General features: G+C 40.4%; 1 protein-coding gene across 1 annotated transcript in view; it reads left to right on the top strand.

Moving 5' to 3' along the window:
- Nucleotides 1-2,967: 2,967 nt before the first annotated feature.
- The window catches only part of LOC308407629 (immunoglobulin superfamily member 21-like), a gene marked incomplete at its 5' end in the record, with an annotated part of 43,873 nt that continues 29,270 nt past the window's right edge, over nt 2,968-17,570 (top strand). Inside the window, one exon of the mRNA XM_080899419.1 lies at nt 2,968-3,028. Coding sequence (XP_080755545.1) covers nt 2,968-3,028 — 61 coding nt within the window. The remainder of the gene's footprint in view (nt 3,029-17,570) is intronic.

The raw sequence follows: 17,570 nt of genomic DNA on the forward strand, positions 1-17,570 counted from the left end.
ATGAAATAATTTGTTAGTTTGAAATGCTACAGGGAGCTATGTACCTGTACATTAATGCTGTGGAAAGACTTCCTGTTCACATAGTCTCCTTCATTTACTGAAGGAGCAATGATTGGAATGTGAGTGCCATCTATACAGCCAATCACGCCTGGGAACCGTGAGAATAAATGTAAAATTTAAGTAGTAGTTCAAATATCAGCACATCATGAATTAAGTTTTGTTCATCCTGCTACCTGCAATTTTGTGGCATCCCTCTTTGATAAATCTTGTGGGTCTATGACCGGGGAACACCACAAACGAGTACAGGAGACGTTTCAGTGCAACTGTAACATTCCTGACTGCCCGACAGACGGTAGCCTTGGAAACGTGCTCAGCGTAACCAATATTATACAGAAAGCTCCCGTTTGCAAAAAACCGAAGTGCAATACAAATAATATGTACAGAACTGAGAGAATGTCCGCGATGTGTCACATGAGCAATATTAGGCCTGAGGATGTTATTCAAATAAATTATAGATTGTGCTGAAAAACGGTAACGTTCACACAGAAAATCATCAGGAAATGATAAAATGTCCAAACGCGCTCTAATCACTCTCTCCCGGCGGAGAGCTCTGCGGAGAATTTGGGCTTCAACATCTACTGGCTCTTCAGGGAAGGGGCACGCCATGTCTGACACTTCCTACAGTCAGGTTTCTGACAAAGAGGCGGAGAAGGTCAGGGTTAGTTGAAGTAAACCTGCTAGGGGGCAGGTTAGCTTCACGGAGTGTGTCGTCATAGTAACTCACTCAGAATTAATCTAAACTCGCTTTGTGAAACCGAAAACCCAGAGTTTTCGTTAACTCAGGGTATACTTACTCAGAGTTTGCACTAAACCGGCTTCCTGAAATAGGGCCCTGGTCCCATCATGGACAGCCTTCTTTTCTGCAGTTGCAGGCCAAGGGTCATATACAGTAAACAAATTGTTACTGGTGATTGTTTTCTTTTGGAAACCTTCTGCAATGTTAGGGACAACTTGCATGCCCTGACTGCAGGCCAGATGGTTTGCCATCATACACTAGCATGTTCCATGTACAGCTGGACCTGGCATCACATACTGCCCACGTTTTTATCTCAAAGTTCCCCGGTTTACTTGGGATGTTGTGTTGGAATGGACAGAGTCCTCTCCAAGTGCAAAGTCCTCCAGTGCAATGGAGGCTTGTGAGCATACTTTCTGTGTATGTATTATTGTAGGGTCTACCTTGCAATATGAAGCACCGTGATGCAACTGTTGTTGTGATTTGGCGCTGTATAAATACAATTGAACTGGATGTAGAGCACCTGCCTCCTCATTGTGCTGCCTGTTGTTGTTGTTGTTGTTATGGTTATGACCTTTGCTTGACCCCACACATCAGTGATCCAAGATCAAAGATGTTTGAAAGAAGTATGGTGTGAAAATATGTCCCTTTGCAACACTTTGTACTTTGGGGACATTTTTGGCCCCGAGGACAACAGGTGTTATAAAATCCAATAAAAAACCCCATAAATAAATCAGATTACTTAAAACTTCTTCCAATCATACATAGCATAGTACTGAATAACTTTTGTTATTTTCAGACCATTTGATGAAAATAAACACATTTTTGATAGAAAAAAAGATTTCTTTAGAAGACAAAAATGACCCAAGGACAAAACAAGGGTTTTAACAGTGACTGAAGCTGGTGAAGCTAAGCGACCGGCAGCTTTTCTTCAGGTGATTTCCACATATATATATATTGTGGATAAATCACTGGTCTTAGTTCAGCTAAGAACTGCGCTTTGTGTGGCAACACAGCTAACGTTAGCAAGTAAACAAGTTTTAGTCATTGTAACAGATGTGTTTCATCTTGCTAACCACATCAACCAACATTATTATTGTAGGGTCTACCTTACAATATAAAGCGCCTTGAGGTGACTGTTGTTGTCATTTAGCGCTAGATAAATAAAACTGAATTCAATTGAACTGAATGTGATGTAAAAACAGAGTTTTTAAAAATTGTTAATAGCCCAAGGAAAGCTGATGATGATGGAGATAGGACGGCAACTCTCCCAAAGTTATCTGGCTTTAAAAATGAATGAAACAGGCATAACAGAAAAACTTTACACAGTTGCCATTGTTTTTGTTCACCCAATCTAGGATGAAAACATTGCTGTTAATTTTATGAGACATTAAACTGCATAATTTTCAGTAAATACCTGGAAAAACTGGGATGTTCTGAAATGTTTGACTGGTAGTGGATGATAATCAGAGAAATTTGAGTAACATATAATGCTAAAACACAGAAAATGCTTTCTACATTTTATACATCCCACAGCCAGAGTAGCTCTCTCTCCCGAGCATCCCTGTATGATACTAAACCTTTAGGCTGTTGGAACAGTCAACCATGAACTATTTTTAGTAGCCAACCACACACATACTGCATAAATCACACGTAGTATTAATATACTGCTTGTATATTTTTTGCCCCGCCAAAAACCCTCCATGAGAAATAATATAAAATATATACATGTTTTAATGTTTTAATTGGCATCACATGAAACACACGAAAGCTTAATTACATGGGATTTCTTTTAGCACATTTTTGTGCTTTTTCACATAAACCTATCCAGAGAAAAAAACAAAAACAAATGCTGGATTGTGATAAGCAGCATACATTAAGCCACAGCAGAGAGAGAGCTTGTTCAACTTGAACAAGGAAACAGAAAATAGGACAGAATGTTAAATATTCTGGCAGACAAAACAGGGAAGCAGACATGGAGATGCACTGAGAGTGAGGTGTAGAAACAAAAACAAGAGAGAGAGAGAGAGAGATGCTGTAATCCTCCGAGTTTAAACCCGAGCTGCTGAGCAAAGCTGCCTCAGAGTGAAGTATGGGAGATGAAATGCTGCTGTCATCCTCCGCTCTTATAACAGATGGAGCATCCTCAGCTGTGAGCAGCAGCACCCAGCAGGATGACTGCTTCTCTTGTCCTCTGCCTCCTCCTTCTGCTTCACATTTTCAGTCTTACAACAGGTAAGTACATAGGGGTGTGCTTTGTGATTCCTTGTTGATATTATTGATTTTGCCTTTGTGTGGTCTTTTCAGTAGTCAAAAAAGTCAGTTTCTAAGAGTAGTTATAGGTAGTAGTAGCAGTTATAAGTGTTTTTTAAATCATTTGTTTCAGGGAACATGATGGTTTCACATAAACTTACTTGTGATGAAGTTAATCACCTGAGAGAGAACAATGCACTTTTTATACTGATACTCAAGAGAGTAAGTGTGTGTGTGTGTGTGTGTGTGTGTGTGTGTGTGTGTGTGTGCATAGTGAAAGGATCATGCCATCATGCCAGTATTTTTACACATTTGGAACAGTAGTTTGACAGGACACATCACTACATGACAATTGTTTTGTGTTAACTCTGCAATTAATAATTTGCTTAATTAAAGTATTTATTTTCTTCCAAATCCTTAGAAATCCATCTATTTTATTCTGCTTATCCTATTTAGAGTCACCGACAGGGCTGGGTCACAGGGCATGGCTGTCTAAGGTCGATGTCAACAGTCTTGACATCGACCTTAGTCATCAAGCGTCATAGTACTCCTTGAACAAATTACTAAAAATCTCCATGCAAATAATGATGTTTTCTGTATTGTGAAATGATCTTCATGAGAACTTTAGGACAACATGCCAATGGTCAGCCCAGCCTTACTTTGGACTGTGTACACAGATGACTTTGCATATCATAAGTTATATGTTATATCTATTTTTTTGTATTTTGGCTGAGGTGAATTGACTGGAAACCAGAGGTTGTCTGGAAGCTATTAAATGTTTAAAAACCTCAAAAACTTTATCAGCTTTTTAAAATTTGCAGCTATGTGAGGATTATGTAAACATAGATTTAATGTTACAAATTCAGCAGCTGCAGTCTTTCTCATGGATCTTGTTGAAATCCATTTTTATGAAAGGAAATTTGGATGTTTATTAAGCCTTTTGTTAAAGCTTCAGAGTAGGAAAGCTGTCCTTTAGTAAGTTACTTAATCCTGCTCAGAGATTTTTGCCCTTAGGGATAAAAAAGCCCATTGTCTAACCATGACCCATATTGCTCAAGGTAATCTGTACTTTAAAATGATTAAATGTTAGCGGCTGCTCAAACCACAGAGTGCATGAATGCTAATCCCAAAGCAGAAGTCAGAGATTTGCGATCTATGATCTTCAAAATGTCCGTCTAGATTTTGGTTCATGAATTATTTTCTCCGGGAGAACGAGCTCCTTCACTAACGTGATGTGGAGCCCAAAGACAACATCATGGAGGTGCAATGGGAATTACACATGACAATTCCATATGAGGGGGAAAAGGAAAGAATTCATTCATGCAATTTGAAACTTACATTTAAAGAAATTATGAAACATGAATAACATAAAATAAAATGCAAAGGAATATTTGATTTCTAATTCATAGTTTAATAGAAACAATTTAGATGCTGTCATTACATCATAGGCTTTGGAGGGGTCCTGCTCATCGCTTTATCTCATTTAAACTGCAGTTTAACTCATAAATCTACATTAACCCACTTTACTTGCTCCAGTTAATTTTCAGTTCAGGATTTTGAGTGGACTATTAGGGCAACTGTGCGATGCAGGAGGGGTTTAAAATGTTCTTCTGTGAAAGACTTTTGTGATTAGTTTTTCAATTTGGCATAATTCTTACAGCAGATTGAAATTATAATTATTCCTAACGCAGTTCTCAAAACAGTTGCTAAAAATACTAAAACACACATGTCAAAACACACAAAATCAGTCAATCACTTCATCCCTGACATTACCATTTTGAGACTTAGGCACCAAATGTTTTTTTTACTTTTATCAAAACATTTTTTGATAAAAGTAAGGCCAGACAGTCCTGATCCCCAAAGATCCTCAGCAAGGATCAGCCCCATCAAACTACCAGCCAATAACCTACCTCAGCACCACATGGAAGCTCCATCATAGCAACTAAGATGAACTAGCACATGGCTCAATATCTGAGCGGGACCCAGAAAGGAATGGGCAGAAACACTGGAGGAGCAAATCACCAACTACCTGCAGACAGAGCAGTCACTTGATACTGTAAGACCAGACTGACCAACCTGTGCACTGCCTGGATTGACTACAAGAAAGCCTCATGACTCAATGCCTCACACATGGATACTAGAATGCGTAGAACTGTACAAGATGGTCCTGATTAAGGCTCTACAACTGTAGAGCCTTAATCAGGAATTCAGTGCGGATGTGGCATACAACAGCACAGCACAAGTCACCATCAAATGTGGGATCTACCAAGGAGATGCTCTGTTCCCACTGCTGTTCTGCATAGGCCTGAACCGCCTCAGTGAGATCATTGACAAGACTGGCTACAGATGCCTAATATGGACTGGAGTAAACCTTATTCACCTACTCTGCATAAATGACATCAAGCTGTATTCCAGGACACTACATGTCCACCACCACTATTAATCCCTTACATTTAACCAAATTATATGCTATATTTATAAGAATAAAAAAATATATAAGTAGACCTCATGCCCTTCAATGAGGCCAGGAGAGAGCCCATTTTAATAGCTACTACTTACACTTATTACCTGTTATTTCAACAGCAAGAAGTAAAAACCTGATAAGAGATGGAGATGTGTTACAGTTTTTCTCCATTGGTTTGGCTCATTTCTTGAAACAGAAATTACATTCTCAAAATAACATGGACAAACCTCCAAACCTCTTGGCAAATGTTCATAACAGAATGGCATTTCTCATTCATTTTATCAAATGGCAAATACCTTAGTACATGTCTCAATTGTCTCAGTGCATCTTTGCAAATGATTAAGTACACGTAGCCTACAGTTATACAGTTAGCCCACATTTAGCACATTTTCCAAATGAATAGATCTTGTAGATCTAAACTGATTAGTTGATTCTCAGTCTAATGATCATTCTCTCCAAAACATGTCAGCATGATTTCATTGTATAAGTACTCGCATGCACAACTGTCTGTTCAATTGTCAAAAATTGGTCAAGAACATAATACCATGAATACCATATATGAATTTCTTTGAATATTTGATAAATTGATGACAGTCGTTGACAGTCAGGTGAAACTAGACTAACGAAGGGGTAGTGTCACACACAGGTGTGTTCCATGATTGTGTGCTGCCAAACACGGATATATAGAGCTTGACCACAGCCAGTCTGATCTCTGAACAAGGATAGACAAGGCCAAGCAAACGGACAAGAGGAAGTTCTTCCTCAAGGAAGAGGAGGAAGAAGAAGAAGAAGAGGAGGACTGAGAATGCGTGGTGGAGGAATAAGGGGAAGAGGCCGCAAATAATGCCATCACATTGAGACAGATCCGTGATGCCATCCTTCAGGACAATCATATATTCCAGAATATAAACACATTAAGCATCTCCACAATAGACCGGGTTTTGAAGAAGCATCAGATGACAATGAAACAAATCTACAGGGTACCATTTGAGAGGAACTCTGACAGAGTGAAGGAGCTGCGCTACCAGTATATAAATGTAAGTCAGTTACTGGTTGTCTCTCATTATAACCTTACCCGTAATCACAGTAAGCAGTAGTTCACTTATTTGGTTTCAATACCTCCTTTACCTGATTTCAGAATCAGTATTTGCTTCATCTGACTTCAACAATTTCAACAGAAAACTGCAGTTTACTGTATGATACGATTCTCATTATAATCCTTATTTTATTGTCTCCCAATCAAATCTATCTAATACTGTAGGTTTTACTGTAACATCTCAGTAAGTCATCAGTATTTCCCACTCCCCTTTCTATCAAATACCCCTGCAGTACTTCCACATAGGCCTATCACTAGTTTAGAACCACTGGAGTAGTGGCCTGTAGTATATTGAACCTGTGGGGGAGAACATGTCATTGTCTAACTGTAGTATATGACTCTTCTGTATGACTGAGTTTATGTTCTTTACTCTATTTTAGAGAATAATGTCATTGGAAGGACATGAGATCCCTCACATCCTGGTGTTCGTGGATGAAGCTGGCTTCAACCTGGCCAAGGGCCGAAGATGTGGCCGTAATATTATTGGCCACCGGGTCACAGTGGATGTCCCAGGTTTTTTTTTACATATGTATGAGACTTTCTTTGCGTGTGAATAAAAAATGGTTATAATTTCCTTGGTAGTGTGAGTGCAATCTGTGATGTCAAACCTTGGAAGCTACTCTTTTCTGTTGTATATTGTTGGTCCTCTGCCATAGTGACAAAACATCTAAACATTTTGTATGGCAGCACTCACACAATGCCAAAGGGACGATATATTTTGGGGGCACTGACTATTCAGATTAGAAAGAAATGTAGTTTTGACACATGAGGGAACTGTTTTAGGAGAGATATGAGCTTTTGCAGGTGGACCATGTTGTTGTGATCAACCATCCAGGTTTATTTTTGACAAAAGCACCAAGAATGATGAGAATGTCCGATCTGTGTCGAGAAATGAGCCAAAGCTATTGAGAAGGATCTTTGCCATTTTGGAGACACTGACTGTTTAAATGCGAAAGGGATTTAGATTGAAGCCTGAGTGAACAGTTTTGGAAGAGATATGAGCTTTTGCAGGTGAGCTATAGTGTTGTGCTAAACTGTAAGAGTGTTTTGCCAAATGATCTTAGAGTTTTGAGAATGTAATTTCTGTTTCAAGAAATGAGCCAAACCAATGGAGAAAAACTGTAAAAGAAATTAAATACATATTCAACACATATTCACTTAGTCATGGTGCACTTTTCAAAATTTCTGACTGTGAGGACAAGAATGGACAAAATTGTGAGAGAGAAGGCCACCGTGTCACAATCTATCAATCAGTCAAGTATCAATCAAGGACTGATACCAACCTGTTGCAGCAGATGGCTACCCCTCACGGGTTCACCAGTATCCGATATTCATTTTCAGTCTTGTCCTTTTCCAGATTCTTGGAATTTTTTGATGATACTTTCTGATAAAAGTCGTCACAATTTTATATTTAGGAATATCAATCTATTTTCTTCTGCTTATCCAATTCAGGGTGTTCTAAAACATTACTGTGAAATTGTTCCACAATTTGTAGAAATAGTTCTTTGCAGATTGGTGCACCTCTGCTCATCTTTACTTTTTAAAAGCGCTTCCTTTCCAATGCACTCTTTTTTATACCTAATCATGTTACTGATCTTTTGACAGTCAACCCAATTAGTTGCAAAATGTTCCTCCAGGTGTTACATTTCCAGCCTTTCTTGCCCTCTCCCAGCTTTTTTGTGATGAGTTATTGCCATCAAATCAAACTACAACTATTACTATTACTACAACAACAACAATTTTTCTTAAAATGATACACTATCACACTTTAAACCTTTGACAGGTTTTCTATGTTCCATTGTGAATAAAAGATTGGATAATGAGGTTTGTAAATCAGTGTTGTATGATATTAAATGAATGATACTTAGAATGAAACTGCAAGACAGAAGACAACCAGTCCCAATTAAAATCTTCAACCAGTAAAATTTCATTGGTTATTAATGGAGGTAAAATGGCTTACAAGGTACATTTCCAAATAAAGGAACACAGAGAAATAATTAAATGTGTCCATCACAGTGATATGGCCATGGTATTTGCTCTGGAAGGAACTGAACAGCTATTCGAGAAGATGAAAGATATTTCATACACCAGTTCTCTTTTTGTGAGGATTTTGGGCTCAGGTTAAGCAGCTAGATAACAGACGTGGTGGTTTTAAATAAAGATCTGAGCTCTGTGAGCAAAGAAGGGCATTAATGTGAGGTGAGTCTCATTATTTTCCATTTTAAAGCAGCTTTTGTTTTGTCTCATTAAAGTTCACCATTCCTAATGTCTAGAGAAGCAACATGAATTGCAGATTTGTAGTTGTGTTTTTTCAGTTTGGTGTTCATGTGTTTGGATGTTGGAGTCTATTTTCTGACAGGAGGGCAGACTGTCTTGCATCCTATAATGGGAGAATAGAGGGGCTTGTCCTAACTTTATCCCCCAGCAAACACAAGACATGGTCTATGTCTATGTCATGAACTTAGTTTTACAATTCACACACACTGTCCTGACAGGGAAGAATCATATCACTTCTCTATATCTCATTTGACTAACATTAATCTCATTACAAAATATGTTCTCTCTGGCTTTTTTGTTGTCTGTTTTGTTTAGGGTTTTTTTTTTTTTGACATTTCAGTATTATTATTCTTTTATGTGTTAATCTCTTTGCCACATTGCGCGTGTGTGTGTGTGTGTGTGTGTGTGTGTGTTGGGGGAGACAGTTTGGCAAATGGCTGGCTCTGTGGATAAAAAGCTGCAGGGAGGATTAAAAGAGAAAACATGGGGAAAAATAATCTGAGGCAGGATGACATCATGCAGCACAGATCAGCCTCATGAAGGTGAGCCTCACTGTAATGGCAGAGGACATGATGAGTGGTCTTCAGTTCAATTCAAGCTGCCCTCGAATTGAACTGAATGTTAAATTCAAGTAAATACTATTATTATTTATTATATTATGCAGTGCTAAATCACTACAGTGATTTCCTCAATGTGCTTTATATTGTAAATTAAAAACCCTACAATAATACAGACAAAACAGAGAAAACAAGAACAAATCAATCAGACGAGGGACAGTGGGAGAACTCTTACAGGGAACAAACCTTCAGCAGAAGCAGCCTGTGGGAGGCACAGCAACAGGGAAAGAGAAAGAAAACGGAAAGAGAAGCTGGGAAGGGAGTTAACAGAAGGAGAGGAAAAAAATAGAGGAGAAACAATAGACTGAAAATCTGCTTGATCACCTGCTGAAAAGAAAACAACACAGTAAGGAAACCACAGCAAGAACCAACATAAGCATAAGCAACAGTAAATAATAAATATTCAGTGTTACTGAGCAGCATACAGTATTAATAGTGCATGATATGCTTAGATGTAGCAGCCAGCCAAGATACTGTCTGTCTCTGAGTACCTGTTTGCACACCTTTGTGCACATCTGTGTTGTGAGCGCGCTTTTATTCATTAGGTTTCTCCATGTAAGTGTCTAACAGTGGGGGGCCAAAGCCCTCCCCCCAGGACATGAAGCAGGCATGGCAGATAGATCGATATAAATATATATGATCCCCAGAACATGAGAGCACAAGGAGGAATCGCACCACCCACCTAGAAAAGAGCTGGGAGGTTACCCAGTAGCCACAGTGCAGAAGCCACAGAGGGCAGCTGCGACAAGCCCGCAGGCTCCGCTGCCACTCAATCCAAGCCCACCGCAGAGGAGAAACAGCCAGCCCAACAATTAGTCAACTCCCAGACTACATAAGACAATAGACACCCAGGTTGAGTTTATCCTCCACGTCTGTCAGATCCCCTGCCCTCCACATCTTTACGAGCAGAGACCACATGCAAAGGATGGTAACAACCTCTTGCCAGCTAAATAGCTCCCCCCAGTTCCACTGATGCACTAGAGGCCTCCTGCCCCTAGGCAGGGCCCCCGTGCATGCACCCACTCACAATCCTGTCGACACACTAATCAGGACCCAGGCCCAACCAGAACCCCAGCCTAGAGGCAGAGCACCCCCAGAACTCCAAGTCCATAAGCCTGCCCCAGACCCACCTAGGAGCAGCATGGCTACTGGTAGATTAATATGATCTATCAGACGGTCTCTATATTGGTTAGAATTATCATTATTTTAATTTTTCCAGTTCATGAGGACGGTCTTCTTGGCAAGCATAGGGCAGTGAGAGCCTTGTGGGCTGTATTCATCTCTGTAGTGACATCATCTAAGTCGACCAACAAGCAAACTGAAGTGGAGACTGGAATGTTACATTTCAAACACTTTGATAAGTCTTCACATATCCAGCACCAGAACCTCTGAACAGGTGGACAGAACCCAAGAGCTTGGACAAAACTGCAAGGTGTTTTCCCTTGACAGTGTGAGCAGTCCTTAGAAGACATAAAACCCATACTGAACATCCATTGACCTGTATACTGTACATTATGTAGTATTTTGCATTGTATTAACTGTAGACTGAGATTTCTAATCAATTTCAAGTCTAAGGAGCCTGGAAAGAAAAACATCTGGACTTCTTTAAGTTGCTTGAAGATGTTTCACGTCTCATCCGAGAAGCTTCTTCAGTTCTAGGGTCATATGATGATCATTTGACCCTTCCAAGGGCCCAAAGGCTCATCCTGTCACTAGCAGCAGTAAGCTCTACTGCTGCTGCTGTTGTGGCCCACAAGCCACAATACTCACTTAAGCAGCTACTCTCCCCACTGCTTCCACATCACAGCCCGGACAATCTCGCAATGGGACCTTTCTATCACCCAAAACACATTGTAGAGCCACAGAAACACCACCCCACATCATACAATTCTTCCCCAGCATATATAACCTCAGAGAGGGGATTGCTGACTGGGTCCAGATGCCAAACGAGGCCAATGAACAGCAGGTGCGTCCTGGAGAGAGGGCAGATTGAAAGCAAGAGAGAGGGGTGGGAGGAGCAAGAGAGGAGGAGGCAAAGAGAGAACACCACACCCACACAAGGGCAAATTCAAGAGGAGGCCCTGCTAGGGCTGTAACAAGCATTAATTAATGGCAGGACTTCTTTGAGCAGTTTTGTAGGAATGGGGTCTAAAAGACACGTTGATAGTTTGGAGAAAGTAATTGTTGAAGTTAACTCAGCTGCAGAGAAAGATTCTAAATGAATATCACTGGTACTTAAAGTATCTGTAGATAATGTTATGTCTGTGAGATGATTATGAGTAATTTTTTCTGTAATGGTGAAAATTTCATTTGTGAAGAAATTGATTAACTGATTGCTAGTTAACGTTAAAGGAATAGTTGGGTCAACAGAGCTCTGACTTTTTGTCAGCCTGGCTACAGTGCTGAAGAGAAACCTAGGGTTGTCTTATTTTCTTCAGTTTTCTTCTGTTTTAGCTTTACGGTGGGCAGCAAACTATTTTCCAGCCAGGGTAAAGAATGATGTTCCAAATTAATGAGCCATTTCCTCCCTAGCTTACATGTTATCTGCTTTAAGGTGCGCTCATTTAAATAAACACTTAAGTGAGCATCGAGGGAAACAGGCAAATCCTTTGTGGCTAATTATTTTTGGCTAAATTCATTATTAATATTCTGCAATAACACTCCCCGAAATGTCTTTTCAATAAAGATGGCGTCAGTGTGCACAGCAAGCTGGGTTCTATCTGCAGGATGTTGTTATTTTTCTTTTTTCATATTGCCCTGATGGCTCTGCTCCACTCATCTATGAAAGCCAAACACTTTGAGCTTTTAGCCAGTTAAACTGCCAACATTTGATCTGAGAAATCAGCCAGGAAGCCTTCCTCCACTACTGGCGGACATACTTGATTGACTATGCTGCCTACCATTCACTTTTCCTCCTTGGAAGCACTAAAAAAGATGAGTCATGTAAGTATCCAGATGTCATCGCTGGATAAATCCTTTTTGTCTTCCTGTTCCTTCAGACCTGCCAGCGAAGCCTCCAGTGGCAGTGGTTGTCGTCCTACAGAAGTGGCCCAAATTATAGACACCTTCGCCTTCTGAGATGCACTTCGGTTAGCACCAGTTTGATCATGTTTTGGATAGCGCTGTTATACACTGGCCGTGATTTATGAAAGCATTTGTTGGCCCAACTTGGCAGAAAGTTTCTGTTGGCGCAACTTGGGCCAACAGAAACTTGGCTTCAACCTGGTGAAATGGTAAATGGCCTGCATTTGTATAGCGCTTTTCTAGTCCCTAAGGACCCCAAAGCGCTTTACACTACATTCAGTCATTCACCCATTCACGCACACATTCACACACTGGCAATGGCAAGCTACATTGTAGCCACAGCTGCCCTGGGGCACACTGACAGAGGCGAGGCTGCTGGACACTGGTGCCACCAGGCCCTCTGACCACCACCAGTAGGCAAACATGGGGTTAGTATCTTGCCCAGGGATATTTGGCATGCAGCCAGGAGGGATCGAACCACCGACCTTCTGATTAGTGGATGACCTGCGCTGCCACCTGAGCTACAGCCACCCACAAAGGAGTTCTTGCTTGGAATTTCTTCCCCCCCAATGTTCATTTCTCAGCTCTCCCCGGACCACTGGTAAAGGTAGAGGGCTAGCTTCTGTATTTAAATCCAAAATTCACTGTCGACAACTGTTACCCGTTTTCTACCCCAGCTTTAAAGTGCAGCTTCTGGAACTGAACTCCTTCAATTGTCTACACTGTGGTGTATGGTCCACTGAAATGGGTTAAGGATTTTTGTGTTAATTCTTTTGACTTACTTGTGCTAGGTTATGATCATGTTTTAATTGTTGATTATTTTAACATATATGTTTTTTCTGAGACTGGACCACTAGTAAAGGAACCTTATCAACTCTTATTTTCACTCAGTGGGTGAGTGATCCAACTCATGGAAATGGTCACACACTTGATCTGGTGCTGTCATGTAATGAACTTTTGTATATAAATAAATAAATACAATTTTATTTATATAGCACTTTTCTAGACAGAATCACAAAGTGCTGCACATAAGATAACAAATAATAAAAGGGTAAAACAGACAAAATAAAACAGGCAAAAAATTAACCAAAAACAGTTTTAAAAAGGTGAGTTTTGAGTTGTTTTTTAAAAACAACTACCGAGTCCACAATTCTTAATGTATGAGGGAGAGAGTTCCACAATCTTGGAGTCACAGTGGCAAAAGCTCTGTCACCCTTTGTTCTCATCTTAGTCTGTTTTATAGCAAGTAAGCCCCGATCAGATGACCTCAGGGACCTGCTGGGGACATAGGGCTGTAGCAGGTCGGAGATGTAGGATGGTTCCAGCCTATGCAAGGCTCTAAATGTCAAGACCAGGATCTTAAAATGTACTCTAAATTCAACAGGAAGCCAGTGTAGCTGAAATAGCAATGGTGTCACATGTGAATACCTGGAGAATTTTGTCAACAGCCTAGCTGCAGCATTTAGCACAACCTGCAGACAATCCAGAGAACCTTTGCTTAGACACATAAACAAAGAGTTGCAATAGTCCAAGCGTGAGGAAATAAATGCAAGTATAGCTATCTCTGTCACGGTTTGGCATGGCAGACTGTGGGGAAGGAGGACTCAGGCGCGGTGCTCTGTGTATAAACAGTGCGTTTATTTACAGTGTGTGGAAACAATAACAGTAAATCCCCGTGCTCTCCCGTGTCATGTTCTCCACTCTCGTGTGTCCACACACACCCTGTGCCTGCTGCCCTCCGATGTTCCTCCTGAGGGGAAAATAACAGAGGCAGCCATCAAGACACTTAATTCCAGTAAGCATACACTCACAGACTTAACTAAGCAGAAGACTAACATGAAATCTCAAGGAATGATCCCACGTCAGTGGGAGCTCCAAGACTCTCCTAAGTAACTCCCCTGACGAGCCCTGATCAGCGGCAGCTGTGTAGCTTCGGGTGTGGCCAGTCCCCTAGCAGGGCCACACCCACCAGGCCTGAAGGCACCTGTAAACCAGTGTACATACACACCTGCACCCATACACACACACACACACACACACACACACACACCTACAAGCATGGAAAAGAGCAGCAGCAACACCAAAAATACATATAATATCATTAGTCCATGACTGCCCAGGGATCCTGGGTCGCTCAGACCCAGGACCCTGACAATCTCCAGTTTAGGGCGAGATAAAATAGGGCTGAACTTAGCCACATTTCTTAAATGATAAAAACAAGACCGAACCAGAGATTTCACATGCCCATCCAATGTGAGAGTCGCGTCAAAAGTGACACCTAAAAGTGACACCTGATAGAGGATTTAACATACACAGAAAGAGGACCAAGGGTTTTCACTATCTGGGATACAAATCTGTCCGGAGCATATATGAGGCCTTCAGTTTTCCCATCGTTGAGTTGGAGGAAATTTGCAGCCATCCAACGTTTGATGGAATCTAAGCAGTCATTTAGAAGCTGAAGCTTAGATAAATCCTGGAGCTTAAAAGAAATGTACAACTGAATATCATCAGCATAACAGTGATAAGAAATGTCCTAAAAGAGCCCATTATATGCTGGAGGGGGAGAAGATATATTAAGAACAATAAAGGCCCCAAAACCGAACCCTGAGGGACACCACAAGTAAGGGAGGTAGAGGATGACCTAAAATCAGAGACCACCACAGAAAAAGATTGGTTATGTAGATTAGAGATGGACCGATCCGATATTACGTATCGGTATCGGTCTGATACTGACGTAAATTACTGGATCGGATATCGGAGAGAAATAAAAAATGTAATCAGATCCATTAAATATCAAAAAAGCACCTCACAAAACTTGCGACACGGTGTAACTCGGCTCATAACCGTAGCACGTCGGAGCAGTATGCATCATGTGATAGAGCGGCTGTGTGTATTTATAGCCTCGCTACCAAACCAGCATTTCATCTCCGAGGAAGTGATCCCAGAGAGAAGTAAAGCAAGTGTGTAAGTTCATCTCTGAATGTTTGTAAAGCATTCCATCGTTAAGTTTAACAACCGATATATGGAGCGACTGCCTCTTCTCTCCCCCTCCCTCTCCTGCTGCTTCTTCAATCATGAAACTGATCAATGATCAGCTGATCGGCTTTTCTGTTGCGAGTCCGTCTCTCTTGTTTGTTTTTGGCCCACTTTGCACCAGAAAGAGGAAACCAGTGGCTGAATAACAGCAGCACGTTTAACCTCGATAAGCTGTTGTTAGAATTTATTTAATATTACTTTCTACACCAGGATCCTTTTCTACGCAGCTAACGGCTGGTAACTGTGCAGGGGCGGATCTAGCAAAGTTTAGCCAGGGGGGAGGATAGGGCATTAACAGGGAAAAGGGGGGCACAAAGACATACTTTTCTTTCTTATTCTCATTTAAAATGTCTAGCTTTTAATAAATAATTATCTGAATCTTACACCCAAAGTTTTAATCTGACATAAAATATATAGAAGTCCATTACTGTATATAGTAACTATTAAGTCTAATATACCCTAGTAAACTATAGTACTTTTTCCTTTGGGAAGATACCATCTGTGCAGTCTACAGTTCTGTTGAAGAAAGATGTTGAATGTATTTAATTATTCTTGAAAAATAATTTATTTCTGTGCATTTTTTTTCCAACCTGCATCAAATTAAAGTTGATTACGTCGATTAAGAATCATGAGGTGGAGGGTGGGTGGTTCCCTATTTTTTTTTTTTGCTTGCTATTAGTTAGGTTGTTTAATATTTCTGCTAAGTACTCTTTAAAATACCAGAATAGGGAGGATGGTGCAGGTTTAAGTTTATTAGATTGATCAGTATTGCTGAACTATGAACTATTTTGGGTGCAGTGTATTTTTTACATACAGGTATAACAGAATAGCTTTAGTGTTGTTGTTTATTTAAACTTGACTATGAACTTATACAAAATGCAGCAAGATATAAAAAAAAAAACAGTGTTATTGATTTAAAAAAAACACTGTATCGGATTCATATCGGTATCGGCAGCTATCCAAATTTATGATATCGGTATCGGACATAAAAAAGTGGTATCGTGCCATCTCTAATGTAGATATGAGGAGAACCACTCCAAGGCAGTACCAGATACACCAACCCAATGTTTAAGCCTTTCAAGGAGGATGTGGTGGTCAACAGTGTCAAAAGCTGATGTTAGGTCCAACATAAGTAGGACCAAACATTTTCCTGCATCATTACTCATCAAAATGTCACTTGAGACCCTAAGAAGGGCTGATTCTGTGGAGTGAGCTCTGCGAAAGCCGGACTGAAACTTATCGCAAATGCTATGTTTGTCCAGAGCCGCTATAAGTTGCTTAGCCACAACCTTTTCTAGAAGCTTAGCAATTAACGGTAATTTAGAGATAGGTCTGTAGCTGCTCCAAAGAGAGGGGGTCTAACTGAGGTTTTTTTAAAAGTGAGAGAATAGTAGAATTTTTTAAAATAAACCAGAACTATACCAGACACCAGTTCAGGGTTGATCAGAGTGAGCACAGATGGACCAATAACCTGGAAGACATTTTTTCATAATGATGCAGGTACAATGCCAAGTGGACAAGAGGATGCTTTCACTGAATTCACTAGTTTTGCTAGCTCAGGTAGTGAAACAGGAGAGAAAGTGTCCAAAATGACAGGGTGTGATGAGGTGGAGATAGACATAACAGGTGCTGAATGAGAAAAGTTCATTCTTACATTCTTCATCTTTGCAAGCATAAAAGAAAGAAAACGGGGCCGCGGGAAGAGCAGGAGTAACAAAGCCACTAATGGTGTTAAATAGCACCTTAGGATTACCTCTGCTATTTGCAACCAAGTGTAAGAAATAGGCAGCCCTCGCACCTCTGATAGCATTATTAAAAGAAGCTAAAAGGTCCTTTAGGTAGAGGAGATGAACATTTAGGTGAGTTTTCCTCCACCTGGGTTCCACTTTGCGACAATCACATTTTAGACAAATACTGTATTACTAAAGTCAAATCATGTAGAAAAAGTTTAAGCAACTTCAGACCATTTTGGATGTTGATTGTGTTTGTGAAGTGGTCTGGTTTTAAATC

Source organism: Rhamphochromis sp. 'chilingali' (genome assembly GCF_963969265.1).
Source record: "Rhamphochromis sp. 'chilingali' genome assembly, chromosome: 12".
NCBI lineage: Eukaryota > Metazoa > Chordata > Actinopteri > Cichliformes > Cichlidae > Rhamphochromis > Rhamphochromis sp. 'chilingali'.